The sequence below is a fragment of the Lithobates pipiens genome, unplaced genomic scaffold (genome assembly GCF_037356315.1).
Source record: "Lithobates pipiens isolate NorthernLeopardFrog02 unplaced genomic scaffold, aLitPip1_a1.2 Scaffold_16, whole genome shotgun sequence".
In the NCBI taxonomy this organism is placed as follows: domain Eukaryota; kingdom Metazoa; phylum Chordata; class Amphibia; order Anura; family Ranidae; genus Lithobates; species Lithobates pipiens.
In genome coordinates, this window is record NW_027507748.1 from 623,657,907 (window position 1) to 623,675,538 (window position 17,632).

General features: G+C 41.3%; 1 protein-coding gene across 10 annotated transcripts in view; it reads left to right on the forward strand.

Annotated features, from left to right (window-relative positions):
- Positions 1-17,632, forward strand: part of FRY (FRY microtubule binding protein) — a 590,409-nt gene that overhangs the window by 518,901 nt on the left and 53,876 nt on the right. For 6 of the 10 annotated variants that reach the window (XM_077484108.1, XM_077484099.1, XM_077484100.1 and 3 more), the window contains 5 exons: positions 1,789-1,929; positions 9,477-9,656; positions 12,258-12,419; positions 14,156-14,227; positions 17,123-17,209. In XM_077484108.1, the coding sequence (XP_077340234.1) occupies positions 1,789-1,929; positions 9,477-9,656; positions 12,258-12,419; positions 14,156-14,227; positions 17,123-17,209 (642 nt within the window). The remainder of the gene's footprint in view (positions 1-1,788; positions 1,930-9,476; positions 9,657-12,257; positions 12,420-14,155; positions 14,228-17,122; positions 17,210-17,632) is intronic. The other 4 variants (XM_077484101.1, XM_077484102.1, XM_077484105.1 and 1 more) reach the window with 1 other exon arrangement.

Consider the following 17,632-nt stretch of genomic DNA (forward strand, 5'->3'; position numbering starts at 1 on the left):
AATAAGGTCTGTGGGCATGGACCATAGGGTGAGTACATGGATTGAAACCTGGCTACAAGGGCAAGCTCAGAGGGTGGTGATAAATGGGGAGTATGCGGAATGGTCAGGGGTGGGTAGTGGGGCCCCCCAGGGTTCTGTGCTGGGACCAATCCTATTTATTTTATTCATAAATGACCCGGAGGATGGGGTAATGGTTCAATCTCTCTATTTGCGGATTATACTAAGCTAATGCATTTGGTTGGCAAAAATAGGAATGTAATCTATATACTGGGGGTAGAACCTCTGGGGGAATCTAGGATGGGAAAGGACCTGGGGGTCCTAGTAGATGGTAGGCTCAGCAATGGCATGCAATGCCAAGCTGCTGCTAACAAAGCATACATATTGGCATGCATTAAAAAAGGGATCAACTCCAGAGATAAAACGATAATTCTCCCGCTCTACAAGACTCTAGTCCGGCCGCACATAGAGTATGCTGTCCAGTTCTGGGCACCAGTCCTCAGGAAGGATGTACTGGAAATGGAGTGAGTACAAAGAAGGGCAACAAAGCTAATAAAGGGTCTGTAGTATATTAGCTATGAGGAAAGGTTCCGAGCACTGAACTTATTCTCTCTGCAGAAGACGCTTAAGAGGGGATATGATTTCAATTCACAAATACCATACTGGTGACCCCACAATGGGGATAAAACGTTTTTGTGGAAGGGAGTTTAACAAGACTCATGGCCACTCATTAAAATTAGAAGAAAAGAGGTTTAACTCTAAACTACTTAGAGGGTTCTTTACTGTAAGAGCGGCAAGGTTGTGAAATTCCCTTCCACAGGTGGTGGTCTCAGCTGGGAGCATTGATAGTTTCAAAAAAACTATTAGATAAGCACCTGAATGACCGCAACATATAGGGATATACAATGTAATACTGACATATAATCACACACATAGGTTGGACTTGTGCCTTTTTTCAACCTCACCTATTATGTAACTATGTAAGATTGTTGTCTTCAGATATCAATCCCTGTTGATATATTTCACCTTGCTTCTTGTTCTGGGGATAACTTTTACCTCACATGAAATATCCCTCTATAGTGTGGGCTTGTCTCAATACACAGTACACTGCCTTCTTCATCTGCTATAAGCATGAGTCACTTCTGACAAGTTTTCCTGACACCAAGAGAAAAATTGTGATGGGGAAGCACCTCCAGCAGATTGACAGCCTCAGCTCTGTTCCTGTGTGCTGTGTGAAGGGGGTGTGTCCCATCCCTCCAATCAGCTCCCAGATCTCTCACTCATGTAACTTCAGCTCTCCGCCCCCTGCTTTTCAGAGCTGAGAGATTCTGTGTAAATTGAATGCAGAGGAAAGATGGCTGTGAATAAACTGGTACAATTTATGTAGGAGGATTTGTTTAATCTCTGTGTATCACTTGAGGCCAGTGACTTCATTGGGTTTATGTAGGGGTTTTACAACCACTTTAACATTTTGGATTCCTCTTTTCTTTCTAGATGACAATAGTCACCAGTAAATAAAGAGAACTGACTTCCCATTGGGGACACAGATGGCAATAAACACGTAACAGAGCGTCTAGTCATGTGTCCAACACAAACAAAAGTTTTTGTCTAGAAATACACCATAACTCATAAATACACTGATTTGGAACTTTATAATGTTAATGTAAAAAGCATCTGCTACTCAAACAAGGCCATTGGCAGTGTTCTGCAGTAGACTCTATAGTATTGCTTTTTTGAATTTATATTTTCTCAATTTGTGTGTTTTATTTTTTTTTTTTGTTTTTTTTTTAGTTGCTTGAAAAAGGCCTTCCTAGCATGCAACAGTCACTTCTGCAAATCATTTACAGCCTTTTGAGCCATATGGATATGTCTCTCATTCCTGGCAAGCAGTTCAACATGGAAGTACTTAAGACAATTGAAAAATTTGTTCAGGTATGATTATTCTGTAATTCTTCACTAATCTGTGTGGTGTATATTACTGTATATACATGGGGGGGTGGAGGGGTTCTAGTAAAGTGTATTTGTATGAGAATCATTGACTTCCTTTAGTTTTTTGCTTTGTTGTCCTTCTAAAGGCAAGCCCTTCAAAAACTGATCATTTACCGTATTTATCGGCATATAACATGCACTTTTTTCCCCTTTAAATCATGGAAAAAATTTTGGGTGTGTGTTATATGCCGATCCCCGCAGATCTCCGCTGACTGTGAGCGGAGATGAGCGAGCGCCGCCGGCGTACAGAAAGCCGAGTGTACTCAACTAGACTCGTCTCCTCTCGCAGTCCCGCCCATCTCCACCGACTGTGATCAGAGAAGAGTGAGTGCCGCTGACATACAGAAAGCCGAGTGTATTCGGCTAGACTCAGCTCCTCTCGCAGTCCCACCCCTGACTGTGAGCAGAGCCTAGTCTAGTCGAGTAACCTCGGCTTTCTGTATGTTGGTGGCGCTCGCTCATCTCCGTTCACAGTCAGTGGAGATCGGTGCCAATTTTAAATAATCAGCGGCTGAAAAGAGTCTGGCAAGGCAGCAAACTCACTGGGCAAGACTGCAATGATGGATAAGGCTGCAGATGGACACTGATAAGGCTGCATTGATGGGCATTTAAATGTAAGTTTTTTTCCTTAAAATTCCCTCCTAAACGTGGGGTGAGTGTTATACGCCAGCGTGTGTTATACGCCGATAAATACGGTATGGTTGCAGGCTTGTTGACTTGTTCTACCATACTTCTGAATGCTCCAACCATGAACTTCATGTTCACCTGGCTCCCAAGATTTGCAAGTCTGGTCATTTTAGTGGGCTTTGAAGGGCTCAACATTTATCCACTTATAGTGATAGTCAAATTACAGTAGCAGAATCAACAGGTAGTAAATCCAAAAGATTACATTTATTTATATTGCAGCTTATCAGTTCCTGGATGTGGTGGTTGTATTTGTTTTCTTTTTTAGGCTTGCTTTCTTTTATTTTGTACCTGGTGATCCAGCCAATAAGCGTGTTGCTTTTCAACAGAAGCTCTCCTGCAGATTTATCTGTCACAGGGATGAGACAAACCATTTACCACTGAGGGGTTTTTACAATGATCAGCTTTTATTAATTTATGTATGTAAAACCTATATCCCAAATGGAAAACTTTTGCTGTATCTAAATCTCCTAGACCACCCCCCCCCCCCCAAATGACAATGCTGCTGTCCAAAGATGCCCCCTAAGCTCCTTCATCCAGAGTGGGGGCGCTCTAATACAGGAGGTGTTACTGGTCAGATCACCGGGTGAAAACAGAGGGGAAAAGCTTAAAGAAAAGTATGCAGCTACCATATCTAACGATTGGTAAGCTGCAATATTGAATTTTTCTTTTTTCGTTTTTGGGGATTAATAGTACTTTAAATATCTACATTAAATGGCAATTCAGTTTATGACCAGATACATTTCTATGATATGTACCAGATTTCTGGAATTCATCATATATTATGTATGAGACAGGGACTATTTCATTAACTGTTTATGGACATGGTATAGCCACTGCTGTTCAATTGTCTCCAGTTTTGAATAGCTGTCTACAAAACCTTCAAATGGAAACAATGTATCTAAATCTGCTAGTCCATCTAACACTCCCCTTTCCCCAGACTGATAATTCTGCCCCCTGCGCTCCTTCATCCAGAGTGGAGGCACTCTAATAAAGGAGGCGTGTTACTGGCCAAATTACCAGGTGGAAACACCTTTAAAAATGAAACCTAAAGTGGGCCTTCAGTCATTTTTTCAACTTTCCATCTATTAAATCTTCTACCCTTGTTGTTTTAACTTTGGATAGTAAAACATTTTTTTTCTGCCAGTAAATACCTTATACAGCCCATTTCCTTTCTTGTCTGGTCATTAGTTTAGGCTTATGACATCATGCACAGCCCCCTCATCTAATAATTTGAAAGCTGATAAATATATAATTTTTGGTTATGGGTTTTATACGGCATTCATGTGGTCAATGCAAACAGATCTGTCTGAACTAAGGGGAATTACATAGTGTTAAAATGTAGGCAATTGTGTTTCATGTACTGTATGATGATTTGCAGACTGGCATGCATAGATTTAGGCAAGCCTAAAATGTTTGCAGTTTGCCAACTTGTGAATTGATTTAGCAATCACAATAATTGAACATACACTAAAGTGGTAGTAAACCCTGGAATGTTATTTATACCTAAAGGTTTCCTAAGTTTTCCTAAGCTTATAAAAAAACTTGCCTGTAGGTAAAATGGATAGCTCCTAAATGTGAACAGTTTAGGATATATCCTTGCAAGCTTCCCTTCCCCCCTCATTACTCATAGTTTCCTTCCCCATACTCGGCCATAGCCACACCCCTTCACCTGTTCCCAGTCTGCTTCCAGCCACGCCTACTGTCCTCAGCCTGCCCCTAATTAGCCACGCCCCTTCACCTGTTCCCAGTCCGCCTCCAGCCACGCCTACTGTCCTCAGCCTGCCCCTATTTAAATCCTGAGTCCCCTTCACTTTATTCTGATTCTGCCTGATGAAAGAGCGCGGTCGTCCAACAATCTCGACCCGCACGCTCAAGAAACGCGTCGCATACCCTCTGACGTCACAGTACCGCGCCCTGGTCATCTCTGCTTCCCAAGCCTCCTTCTGAAGACCGCACATCTCGTGTCCACCATAAGCCGGCTGCTTCTTAAAAAACGCCTGTAGTGGACCTTATGTGAGAGGAACAGGAACAACTAGATGACAGATGTGGACCGGATCACTGGCTGACGTCCCATAATCAGATACACCTGATGACCCCCTGTGTTTAAATGCCTACCTTTTGCCTACTAAATGTGAGTGCAAAATGTTATGTTTTTACACTGAAAATAAAACCTTTTGAAAAATCTGCACCCAGAGGCGCCCCTCTCTTTTTTTCTCCTTTATCTGCAGCAATCCAGGAGCTTAAGTTTCAGCTCTTTTAAGGTGGCAGCCCTGCATGCGGATCCATCCCCCCTCTCCATTCCTCTCCTCCCCCCCTCTCCTCACGAACTAAAGAACATTTTATTTTTCCTTTTTTGAACTTGACAAAGTAGTGCATTCCCTGCACTCACTACTATATGTAATTTTATAGACTCTTTTTCTAGTGGGAACCAAATATCTTTGATTTGCGCCAAATACTTGTCTTATGTCCTTGCAAGCAGCAGCCCGTGATGTCATTGGCATATGCATTCTGTGTGCTGCGACGTGACGAAGTCGTTATGGCTCAGCCAATCGGATGCCCGGTGTCCCTGAACCCGGAAGGAAGACTGGTAAAGATGGAAGCCTCTGCAGTGGTGACAGCGTGCTGCTGAGGGGCTTTGTGTTAAGGCAAGTCCTTCATAATGTGGTAGTATACAGCACATACTAGCACGTTATGATATTGCCTTGCAAGTGGATTTTTTCCTCACAGAATTTACTACTGCTTTAGGTGACTGTTTCAGCTTAACCACTTACGGACCGCCCCCCGCATTTTTACGTCGGCTGTTTGCAGGAGGATATCGTTATGGTAGCATCTAGCTGCAATAACCCCCAGTATCCTCTTCTTCAGCAGGCGGTCCGCTACAGGATAAGTGTTCTCTGCGTAAGATCACTTTTATCGGCGGCGGGAGAGGGCCCCCCTCCCGCCGAGATCTGGTGACCTCCGGCGCTTACCGGAGCTGTCGGCAGCAGCGGAGGCAATCACATCTTGTCTGCTGCTTGGTATGTGAGGGGAAGATGGCCCCCACCCCTCTCCATACAATTGCTGGGTGGAAGCGACATCGGCTCTTAAAGGGCCATTTTTATTTTTTATTTTTTTTTAAATGACAAAAATTTGTTTTGTTTTTTTGCATTTTAGTGTAAATATGAGATCTGAGGTCTTTTTGACCCTAGATCCCATATCTAAGAGGTCCTGTCATGCTTTTTTCTATTACAAGGGATGTTTACATTCCTTGTAATAGGAATAAAAGTGATTTTTTTTTTTAAGTGAAAAAATAAAAGGTAAAATAAATACAAATTTTTTTTTTTAACACGCCCTGTCCCGACGAGCTTGCGTGCAGAAGCGAACGCATACATGAGTAGCGCTCACATATGAAAACAGTATTCAAACCACGCATGTGAGGTATTGCTGCGATCGGTAGAGCAAGAGCAATAATTCTAGCCCTAGACCGCCTCTGTAACTCAAAACCTGCAACCTGGAGAATTTTTTAAACGTCGCCTATGGAGATTTTTAAGGGTCATCATTCACCAACTAATTTCAAGAGACCTACCCTCTTATTCAGGGAGTGTCTGCTCTAATTGACTTTAGCGCTTTAAGCAAGCATTAAGGAAAATACGAACATCCCATGTACCATTACAGAACATACTTACGGTGCTGCTTAGAAACAGACTAAATATTGACTTCCAGGCATGCACATTTACAGCGCCTTTCTTGAAGCTACCAAATATATGTACTAAGGGCATAATGTTTGACACTAGAAATTTGGGTGCAGCTTTATGGCTGACACGTCACATTAGTTATAAGAGCCCATCGTTGTATTTTACCTTTGTTGTGAGTATAATATAATATTACAGATAACTTTAACAGCAAAATTAAGGTGATCCTTCATGCTACAATTAGCCAGTGTGATTCTGATGGCTGGCAAGACAATATTGGTGGTAGGAATAAAGCAATCGTTTGTTTTTTACATATTTGACTGTGTATTGGAGCAGCTATGACAGAATCTGTTGCTAGCTACATTTTCTTTTTCCTGTAATAATTTTTATTTGTTTTTAGAAAAAATTTTTTTACAATACCAACAATTGTACAATCCAGTCTCTCAGTTAGTTACATGTCAATATAATTTAAAATCTTCCAGAAATTAATTATCCAAATACCATCTTAAATCGCTGTTATACAAGAACAAAGAGAAAATCCAATATCAATATACTAAACACTAAAACAAAACAAAAACAAAACACAATACAAACAATGCCTTGCCTTTTAAATCCCACATATATTTAATACAGCCATAAACAATATAATAACTGGCTGATCATCATGAATACCCAAATACTGCCCACTGTAGGATACACTGGCCAGTCTCCCCCTCTAGTTAATTTTATTTTTGCTTATGAATACAGTAGGGCTGATTTGCTAAAACAGCAGTTCATGTTCACTTTGCAAACTACATTTTCACCTAGCTTAGTGCATGAGGAATACCCAATCCTATTCAAGGAGAATTTACCATGGCTTCATCTCTTCCAAGATAAATGAATATTATTTTGGCAAACTGAAAATTAACAGTGAGAATATTTTTAAGCAGGATGAAAAACAAAAGCCGAGGACAGATAGGACATTTTGTCTGTATGTTGCTGAATGCCTATTGTTTAATGTGACTAGACAGAATCCTTAAAACAGAAAATAAGGCTGTTGACATCCAAGACATCTTGACCTTGACCAATAGGAATCAAAGTATACTTTCACAAACCAAAATGATCGTACTTTATCTGTAAAACCGCATTAAAGCAACTGACTAGGTAGAATTGGTTGGGTATCATCTTTATAGTGCTCAATTAGATACTAAGATCAGTGTATGTAATTCTGGAAGAATTAAGAGTTAAAGAAAAAATATGAATTTGAGGAGAAACAAGAGCGAGCATGACAGGAGAGGATATACTCCTGCCCATAGACACTAAAAGGACATCTGTGCTTGCCAAAATTTCCAAAAATATGAATCGGACCTATGGAGATAAGTGGACATGCTGTGGACATATCTGGCACTTGCTAACCAAAAAAACAGTATTACTGGTCCAGATTTTCAGACTTCTCCCATTGCTTCCCACTGTGTGCCTTAAATAGCACTGCCTGCCGGTAGCTCATACACGTGAAATCAATAACCCAACAGGTTGAAAACTGACGGATAAGTTGTGACAGATAATGTCTATGTCTAGCTATGTGATATGGTTTGCATCCATTTTAAAATGCATGTCAGGTCAAAATAAAACACATATGCAGTAAATATTTGAGGTAGATGCACATTTCCCATGTTTTAACTCTTTAAAGACCCCACAAGTAAAAAAAAAGGTTTGATTTACTAAAACTGGAGAGTGCAAAATCTGGTGCAGTTGTACATGGTAGCCAATCAGCATCTGAAGTCAGCTTGTTCAATTAAGCTTTGACAGAAAAACCTGAAAGCTGATTGGTTACTCTGCAGAGCTGCACAAGATTTTGTAAACTCCAGTTTTAGTAAATCAACTCCAATATCTGTTGATCTGCCAGAAATGCACCCAGCTCTTATTTTCGTATTGTGGCCTCACAACACACATCACTTTTTGGACGGAAGAGTGTCAGCCGTACCAAGTTCTCATTTGACAAGCTACTGTATCCCTCCAACTGTCCTCATCTCTACAAGATAGGGTCTAATTGTTCTGCAGTCCAAGATAATAACTGAGATGCCTAATTACTTTACTTGGGCTAACACTTGGTACATAAGATGCAGTACAGCTCCAAATTGCTGACAAGATCAACAGGTATTTATTGAACTTCTCAAACAGATATAACAAAAAACTTTTAAGGGTACATTTAACAGACCAAAAAGGGAGCAAATTTGAGAAGTTCTTTGTTCAAATTTACCTACCCTTTAAGCTGGACATAGACGGTTTTAAATTTGGCCAGGTCAGAAGGGACTGGCCAGATTTTGATCTGTGTGTGGCTCTCCGTTTGACAGAAGTTGATCATTAGATCAACTTTTTTTGAACAAACGCTGGAAAAATTTAGTTCATCAGCAGCTGCAGCCACTGATCAGTGTATTCTGACAGCAAAGAGTCGTGCTGTCAGAATACAATGTTGCTGCAAGGGGGATTCCTCCATCCACACAAGCGAGGTGGATGGAGGAATCTGTTAGGCTGACCATACATGGTGCAAATTTCTTTCCTGCAACCACGTTCCCGCCAGGAGAAGACATTGATTATTGTTAGCAGCTATAGCAGCCACTAGTAATAATCCCAAGAGAAAATGGCAGGCTGGTTGTACCCAAGTTGATCAATCAGCTTGGTACATTCAGCCTGCCCATTAAAGGATGAGTTCACATTTGTTGCATGTTACACCCGTATTCAGATGTTACAAATCCGCTGGCCCCCGCACCTTCCTGACTCCCCAATTTCACAGGTGGCGGGGGATCTTTTCCCCCCACTCTCTGCCAGAATTTGCAGAGAATGCGGCTGTGCAAGGCTCTGCTGATCATGAGAGTAATTCTTTCCAGGCTCCCAATTAAAAAAAAAATAATAGATGCAAATTTTTTTACCTACAAAAAGATGTGCATTTATTATTGTTTTTAAAAAGGTGAACTTATCCTTTTAACAGTTAGAATCTTAGCCGGCCTTCATTTTATTTTTTTTTCTGTCCATTGTAATAAATATCAGTTGGCTGCATGGTATCGTTTCCCAACTAAACATCACTACCTGTATTTAAAAAAAACTTTCTATGGTGTATTCATGTGCTAATGTGAGATAATTGTGTCTCCTCAGAGTATCCACTGGAAGGAAGCCCTCAATATATTGAAACTGGTTGTATCTCGATCTGCTAGCTTGGTGTTACCAGCTTATCAGCACGGCGATTTGACAAAACTGGAGATTAGCAGACTGTGGACGAGTTCCTCTAAAGAGCTACCAGGGAAGACATTGGATTTCCACTTTGATGTCTCCCAGGTAATGCGTTGTAACTATACTGGCAATGCAACCATAGTAATGGCCAATAATTTAAAGTGAATCACTCATGTGCCACACCTGTAAAATTCATTGGAAAATAAAAAAAAGAAACCCTCTAGGTTGGACTTTGGAAGCAGATTGGAACAACAATATATTGTCTTAAAAAATTACGTTTTATTAAACATAAATACGTAGACATACGTAATTTAAAATTATAAAAAGGTATCGTACATCGACAGCCACGCACTGACCAGAAAAGACATACATTACATATATCCAAAGAAAGAGATGATGTTTCAACAGTATGGCATCAAAACACGTGTGAGCCCCTGTGCGCCAACACGTTTTGCTGGATCGCTTCCTCAGGACACACATTGTGGGGTATAGAAACGGGTCTCACTGATCTGGACATGCGCTACTGTCTACACATGACTTTCTCTGGATGGGCACCACAACACCAAAATAGCCAAAGCCAGGTTTTCAGACTTGAAATATATATCACAAATGGTGGTTCAGCCTTATGTGTTGTGCCCATCCAGGGAAAGTCCTGTGTAGACAGTAGCGCAAGTCCGGATCAGTGAGACCTGTATCTATACCCCCAATGTGTGTCCTGAGGAAAAGATCTAGCGAAACACGTTGACTCACAGGGGCTCACGCATGTTTTGATGCCATACTGTTGAAACATCATCTCTTTCTTTGGGTATATGTAAGGGTCCAGTCTGTCTTTTCTGGCCATTGTGTGGCCCTCAATGGACGATACCTTTTTATAATTTTATATTGCTTGTGTCTACGTATTTATGTTTAATAAAATTACATTTTTTAAGACAATATATTGTTGTTCCAATCTGCTTCCCAAGTCCAACCTAAAGGGTTTCTTTTCTCTTTTCCATAATAAAAGGGCCAGTTCACATCACATGCAGTCCAGTGCATTTTTTTCTGAATAAAAAATGCATGGAAAGTAGGTTTTCAATGGCATAGATCACACCAGTGCTCACAGTTCCAGTGCGTTCCAGTTCCAGAAAAAAAGTATAACATGCTGCGTTTTTCCTGCACTGGACTGTACTGGAACACTGTAAAACGCATCAAAAATGCACTGGAATGCACATGTCCTTATTGATAAGAAAAAGAGGGGCAAAAATGGACTGGACTGCACCAAAAACGCACTGGAACACATCAAAAACATGCATATAGAAAAGCATCTGGAACGCATCTGGACTGCATTTCTATGGTGTCAACTGGCCCTAATGCATAGTACTCGTGACACCTTTCACAGATTACTTTGTTTTATTCATGTTCTATATCTTTCATAATCCTGTTAGGGGGGTAACTGCTGTTTTGATCATTACATTTTGGATAGTGTATTTATTTTCTCTGTAAGTTTGAACATTGCATGTTGCTTACAGATATAGCTTTTTTTAGCTTGTACGCTGTGATAAGAAATAAAGATTTGTGTACAATGTATCCGGGGTATAGAATAATAAGCATCTTGCGTGGAGCTGTAATCATCAGCATAAAGGATACAAAAAATCTGTATGGGAGCACAAGGGTAAAAGTAAATATATGCATACTTTGCAGCAGTCCACCTTTTTATGATATTCTCCTGATTTCCAGCTCCATTTCAGACCCCAATATGGTCATCTTGGAGTAGATAAGTCTCAAGGCTTATCCAGATTTGCAAATCCCTCAAGATAGCACATAATGGGTCCCCCTTTCATTTAAAAAAAGTTGTGACTGCAATTTATAAATGTAATACTGGACTGAAAAATTGCAATTCACTGTTCTCAGGGCTTCTCACTGACAAATTGTGCAGTTTGCATTCAGGAGCATTATTCACATGTCACTCAAGCTGCTGTTATGCACAATTGGATGACCAGATCATCATCAAAAATGTTGAATCACACTTTTTCTGCAGAACATTTGAATAGGTTGAGCTTCAATTAATGCTTCTGAAGTATGGTTTATGAATAGGAATGGGCTCGGGGCATGTTCAAGATCCTAGTCCAAACCCACCTGCCCCAATCCCGCCAGGAAGCCGACACTGCACATCGCTAATCACAATCAGCGAGACATTTCCCGATCTGTGCAGCTGCGGACTGGGAAATGTCTCACTGCCTGTGATTAGCAGTGTGCAGTGTGGGCTTCCTGGTGGGATCGGCAGGTGGGTTGGGACTAGGCTCCTGAACATGCCCGAGCCCATTCCTAGTCATAAACCATACTTCAGAAGCATTAATTGAAACTCAACCTAATCAGAAGTATGGTTCTAGGAATGGCCTCAGGTGTGTTTTAAGATCCTAGTCTCAACCCACCTGCCTGATCCCGCCAAGAAGCCGACACTGCTAATCACAGACAGCGAGACCATTCCTGTTCCGCAGCTGCACAGATCGGCAAATGTCTCGCTGCCTGTGATTATCGGTGTTCAGTGTTGGTTTCCTGGCGGGATCAGGCAGGTGGGTTGGGACTAGGATTCCGAACACACCCCAAACCATCTCTATTTATGAACTTTAGTATAATATAGCTTTCTGTCAGTAGGCAGGCAGTTGATGTAGGTTCCAAAATAATGCATTTAATATTGGTAAATTAAAATTGTATTTGTGTCCCTAGACCCCCATCATTGGTAGAAGGTTTGACGATCTACAAGGGTCCGGAGGACGAGATGGTAAACCTAGGGCAATGCCAGTTACTCGAAGTACATCTTCTACTTCCTCTGGATCTATCTCTAACGCTTTAGTCCCAGTCAGCTGGAAGCGGCCTCAGTCCTCTCAGGTAAGCTTCATTCATTCCTGCTATGCTTCAAGAAAATGCATCTGCTCTCTGTGTTACACTGTTTTGTGGTTAGCTAAAAAAGTGATGTGGGGAAATCTTGCAGAAGGAATTAGTCAGCTGCTATGTCAGGAATCTGAGCAGCCAAGTAATGGAGAAATTAAACAGGCATTAGAGAAATGCCTTGCTCCCTCCTTTGTGTTATGATATTCCATCAATCAGATGTTGTAATAGGGGTCTTTTCTTTTCAGGAAAAAATCCAAGTACTACAATAGTTCACTGGCTATACTGATGAAATGGATATTCGCCTACTTCTGTAAACTTGGAGCTGATACTTTTTGGCTTCCGAACTAGATTTTAAATTTAAATTTTTAAACCTGCAGACATTGTAATATCAAAAATTAAGACATGTAAGCTCCCCGCCAGTAAGGCCAAATACTTGGCTGAACATTTTTACAAGTGACTCCGCACCAGAATAGTACAACATTTTAAGCATGCTGGTAGAGTTCTGTGACAGAGATCTAAGATTATTAAATTCCTGGTTGGAATGCCTTCATTTAATATTCATACACTTCCTGAATTCAGGCAATGCTCAAATCATTCTTCTGCTTGTCTACTAGTTAACCGAAGTACTGTATAGTTAAGGTAATAACACCACCCTTGCCCCCTTTGCAAGGGAAATTTCATCAGGTGTTGTAAACCTGCACCTTAAAGTATAACCGTCATTCTGCTGACGCCGTCATTGCTTATGTACCTCTGGACCTTCTGTGCTGATACTTTTAGCATCTGGGTGCTGAGTTACCCTTAGTGGCTTGGGCCTTTGTAAAGCAAGGATTGATTTATTATGTATGCATACTCATGAACAAATCTTTGCGTTACAAGGTTAGCTGTTGTCTTATTTTATTGTCACTTATATTTTCAATACTTTGCAGTCTTGTTGTTGTTCCAGATCTTGTGGCCTGTTCGGAGGTCAGTGTGCAGCCTATTGCATTCTACAACTTTAACAATCATGCCAATCTCTGATATTTCAAACCAAGGCTTGCTAATAGTTGTTAGTTGTGCTTCCTTTACACCAGTAGTCTCAAAACTGCGGCCCTTTGTTGCCTTTATCTGGCCTCTGGGACACCTATTCCTCCGACTGACACAGAGGGGCAAAATTCCTGCAACTGGCATTAACAGCAGGGCACTATTTCCACCACTGACACCATCAATGGGGCACTATTCCTAAAACTGACACCAACGATGGAGATCTATTCCACCCACTGACACCAACAATGGAGCACTATTCCTCCCACTGATACCAAAGATGGCACACTATTTCTCCTAGTGAGACCAATGATGGGAAACTATCCCTTTCACTGATGCCAATCACGGGTTCCTCCCACAGATTACAATGAGGCACTTTTTCTCCTACTGACACGAATGATGGGACACTATTCCTTCCACTGACACCAACAATGGGTCGCTATTTCTCCTCCTAATATTAAAGATGCAATGTTTACTCCCACTGATGCCAAGACAATCTCTTATCCAACTGGCCACAGTATGCCCCCCCCCCCCCCCCCCAGTCTGAATTACAGTAAACTTGCCCTTTGTTTAGAAAGTTTGGTGACCCCTGTTTTACATCTTGAGAATTTCTTGAGTAGCTGGATGTGTTGAGCTATTTTTTATTTGTCACTTATTTATGATGATATTGTTTTTGCTTTCTTTCCTTCCTTCTTTCCAATTTACTGATGAAGAAAACGAGGGAAAAACTGGTGAATGTCCTTACACTATGTGGTCAGGAAGTGGGGCTCAGCAAAAACCCCTCTGTGAGTATCAGTTTGCAAATATAATGTGATGTTTATCTAGTTTTAGGCAGCAGGGGGCTCCTAATTCCATGGAATCACAGAAAATGGTAAAAACTATTTTGTTACAATATGAACACCAGCTAGGAAAAATGTTACCCATTGCAACAAAGGTGTTACTTTTCCTTATGTCACCCGCTCAAAGCTGAATGACAGCTAGAACTGTGGGCATGAGAGCACACGCATCGTATTTCCCCACTTCAGTTTTAATTACCCACTCGACTCACAAGCCCATTCTGACACTTCTCACATACGTGTAAAAATCTACATTTTAAATGTTTATATTTTCTGAAAGTAAAGGCCCTGAAAAAAAAGGTAGGTAGTTACAATTTTTTATGTCGCATGATATTTTGCAGCTGCAAATTTCTTGGAACAAATACTTCATTGAATTGTAGTGCACACAAACAAAATCGTTATTTACTAATGGCAAATCCACTTTGCACTACAAGTGCACTTGGAAGTAAAGTCGCTGTAGTTCTGAGGGGGACATGCAAGCAAAATAATAAACAGCATTTTTGCTTGCACATGATTGGATGATAAAATCAGCAGAGTTTCCCCTCATTTGAGATCTTCCCCTCAGATCTACAGCTACTGCACTTTCAAGTGCACTTGTAATGCAAACTGGATTTGCCTTTCGTAAATAACCCCCAATATACTGTAATACCTTATTGTTTGGTAAAAAATAAAAGATGATGTCACGCTTTAAAATTGCGCACACCCATGGAATGGCAACAAACAACGGTACTTAAAAATCTCCATTAGGCTACGCTTTAAAAGTCTTTGCAGGTTACCATTTGAGAGTTACAAAGGAGGTCTGGTGCTAGAATTCTATGCTGTTTGTGATACCTCACATGTGGTGCGCTCCCCGTTTACATATGTGTACAGAGGATCAACTTGCACATTCGCATTTGCACAGGGGCACTTTATTTTAATTTTTTTTTATGTATTTGCTATCACGAGAGATAAACATCCCTTGTAATATCATTGGCAGTGGCAGGTACTCTTTATTGAGAGACCTGGGGTCTGTTAGACCCCAGGTCTTTCCTGTGCTTCTCAAAAGCATCTGATCAAACCGAGATCGGTTTACAAAATGCTTTTTGTAAACAAGAAACCAAAATTAGAAGTGAGATGCTTGTTGCTTCCGGTTTCATAGACCATAGAGATGATTAGGGAACTTATGTTCCTCCCTCTTCTATATTGTGACCCGTGGCTTCAGTCCTGGGGTGGGGGTTGGAGGCTGCCCCCCCCCCCCCTCCACCACATGTACTTGACTGACTGAAAGAGATACCTGAGTCATGGCCGTAGGCATGATCCCAGTATAACCACTGAAACCAGAGGACATACAGGTATATCCATCTGGGACAAGTGTTAATAAGCCCAACTGTCACAGAATTATTCAAAAGGGTAAATGGCTTATTTTAACATGCCAGTTACATGAATGTGTCTTGAAACTGTATGGCTGTTTCTGGGCTGTTATGTTTGACCATAAACCGACATTAAGGCCAGGTTCACACTGGTACGATCGGTACCTCCGATTTCTTCTTCCTCCAGTGATATCTTTATCCCTTGATTCTTCCTCCAGTTCTTCTTGCTGCACTGATTTCTTCTTTCTCTGCCGGTTCTTCCTCCGGTTCTTCTTCTCTCTGCTGTCTTCTTCCCGCTGTAAATGTTAGCCCCGGCGTGTGCCATTATTTATATAGCCATGGGGTGTGGTGTCCTCCGGAGACCCATCCCCTTGTGATGTCACCCCGCCCCATCATGCCCTGGGCGGTGACTTCAGGTAAGAATAAGAGGGGGCTGGGGGGATTCTGCAGCACAGAAGACATTCTATGCATTAAGGGGAAAAATCTTAAGGCTTTAAAACCACATTAACTACTTGCCAACCAACCGCTGTCATCATACGGCTGCAGGCTGGCTCCCCTGCGCGAATCGCCTTAGCTTTAAGGCAGCCACTTTAAGGGGTATAGGGGGCACGTGCGCCCGTCACATGATGTCGAAGCTGATGCGTGGCCGCGATGTCCGCAGGCAATCCACAGGGATCTGTCAATGTGAACAGACAGATCCTCACTCTGTCAGGGAAGTAAAGAGAGATCTGCTAATCTTAGTAATCAGGAACAGTGATCTCTCTGTACTCCCGGTCAGTGCACTCCCCCTACAGTTAGAAACACCTCCCTAGGGAACACTTAACCCCTTGATCGTCCCCTGGTGTTAACCACTTCCTTGCTAGTGACATTTATACAGTAATCAGTGGCTATTTTTAGCTCTGATCACTGTATAAATGTCAATGGTCCCAAAAAAGTGTTAAGTGTCTGATCTGTCTGCCGCAATCCCGCTAAAAATCACTGATCACTTCCATTTACTAGTAAAAAAAAAAAAAAATCATAAAAATGCCATAAATGTATTCCCTATCTTGTAGATGCTATAACTTTTGCCCAAACCAATCAATATACAATTACTGCTTTATTTTTACCAAACATATGTAGAAGAATACATATTGGCCTAAACTGATAGACATTTATTTTTTTACATTTTTTTTTGTAAAAAAAAAAAAAGTAAACAATGTTGTTGTTTTTTTTTTTTTTTTTTTCAAAATTGGCGATTTTTGTTTATAGTGCAAAAAATAAAAATGACAGAGGCGATCAAATGCCAACAAAAGAAAGCTCTATTTGTGGGAAAAAAAGGAAGTTAATGTTCTTTGGGTACAAAGTCGCAAGACCGCGCAATTGTCAGTTAAAGCAATGCAGTGTCGTATCTCAAAAAATGGCCTGGTCATTTAGGGGGCAAATCTTCTGGTCCTTAAGTGGGTAAACTTAACAATTAGAGATTTACTGACAAAGAAATTGAACCCTCTACTTGTAGTTTGTTACAGACCCAGTAAGTAGTGGAGTGGAAACACGAGAAATTGTGAAAATTGGCAGGAAACACAGCACAAATAGTGATCTAATGGTAGGTTCAATTAGAAGTGGGTGCTATTTGTTGCTTAATGTTCAATATATATAATCGTTTAAGAAGTTGCATTTATTCTAAAAAAATACAAAATCCATATACAAAACCTGCAACCATCCTACCTGTCATCTGTACCTTAAAGAAGTACAGCCAAAGCTTGTTTGGCTGTACTTTTCCTGTGGATCACAGGAGCGCAGTTCGTGACCCGTTTTCAGCAGACAGCAGGATGAAGTCATCTGACGTCATAGAGGCGGTCCAGGCTTGGGCAAGATTGTGCCAATGGAGTCAATATCCGTCCACATGCATGGACCGGCAAGCCGCTGAGAGACTGAGCAGGCCTTTCCCGCCCCCTCCACAGCCCAGCGCTCCAGTGAGAGTGGGGGGGGGGCAGAGAGCTGATAACGGACAGTCACCAGCTCTCTG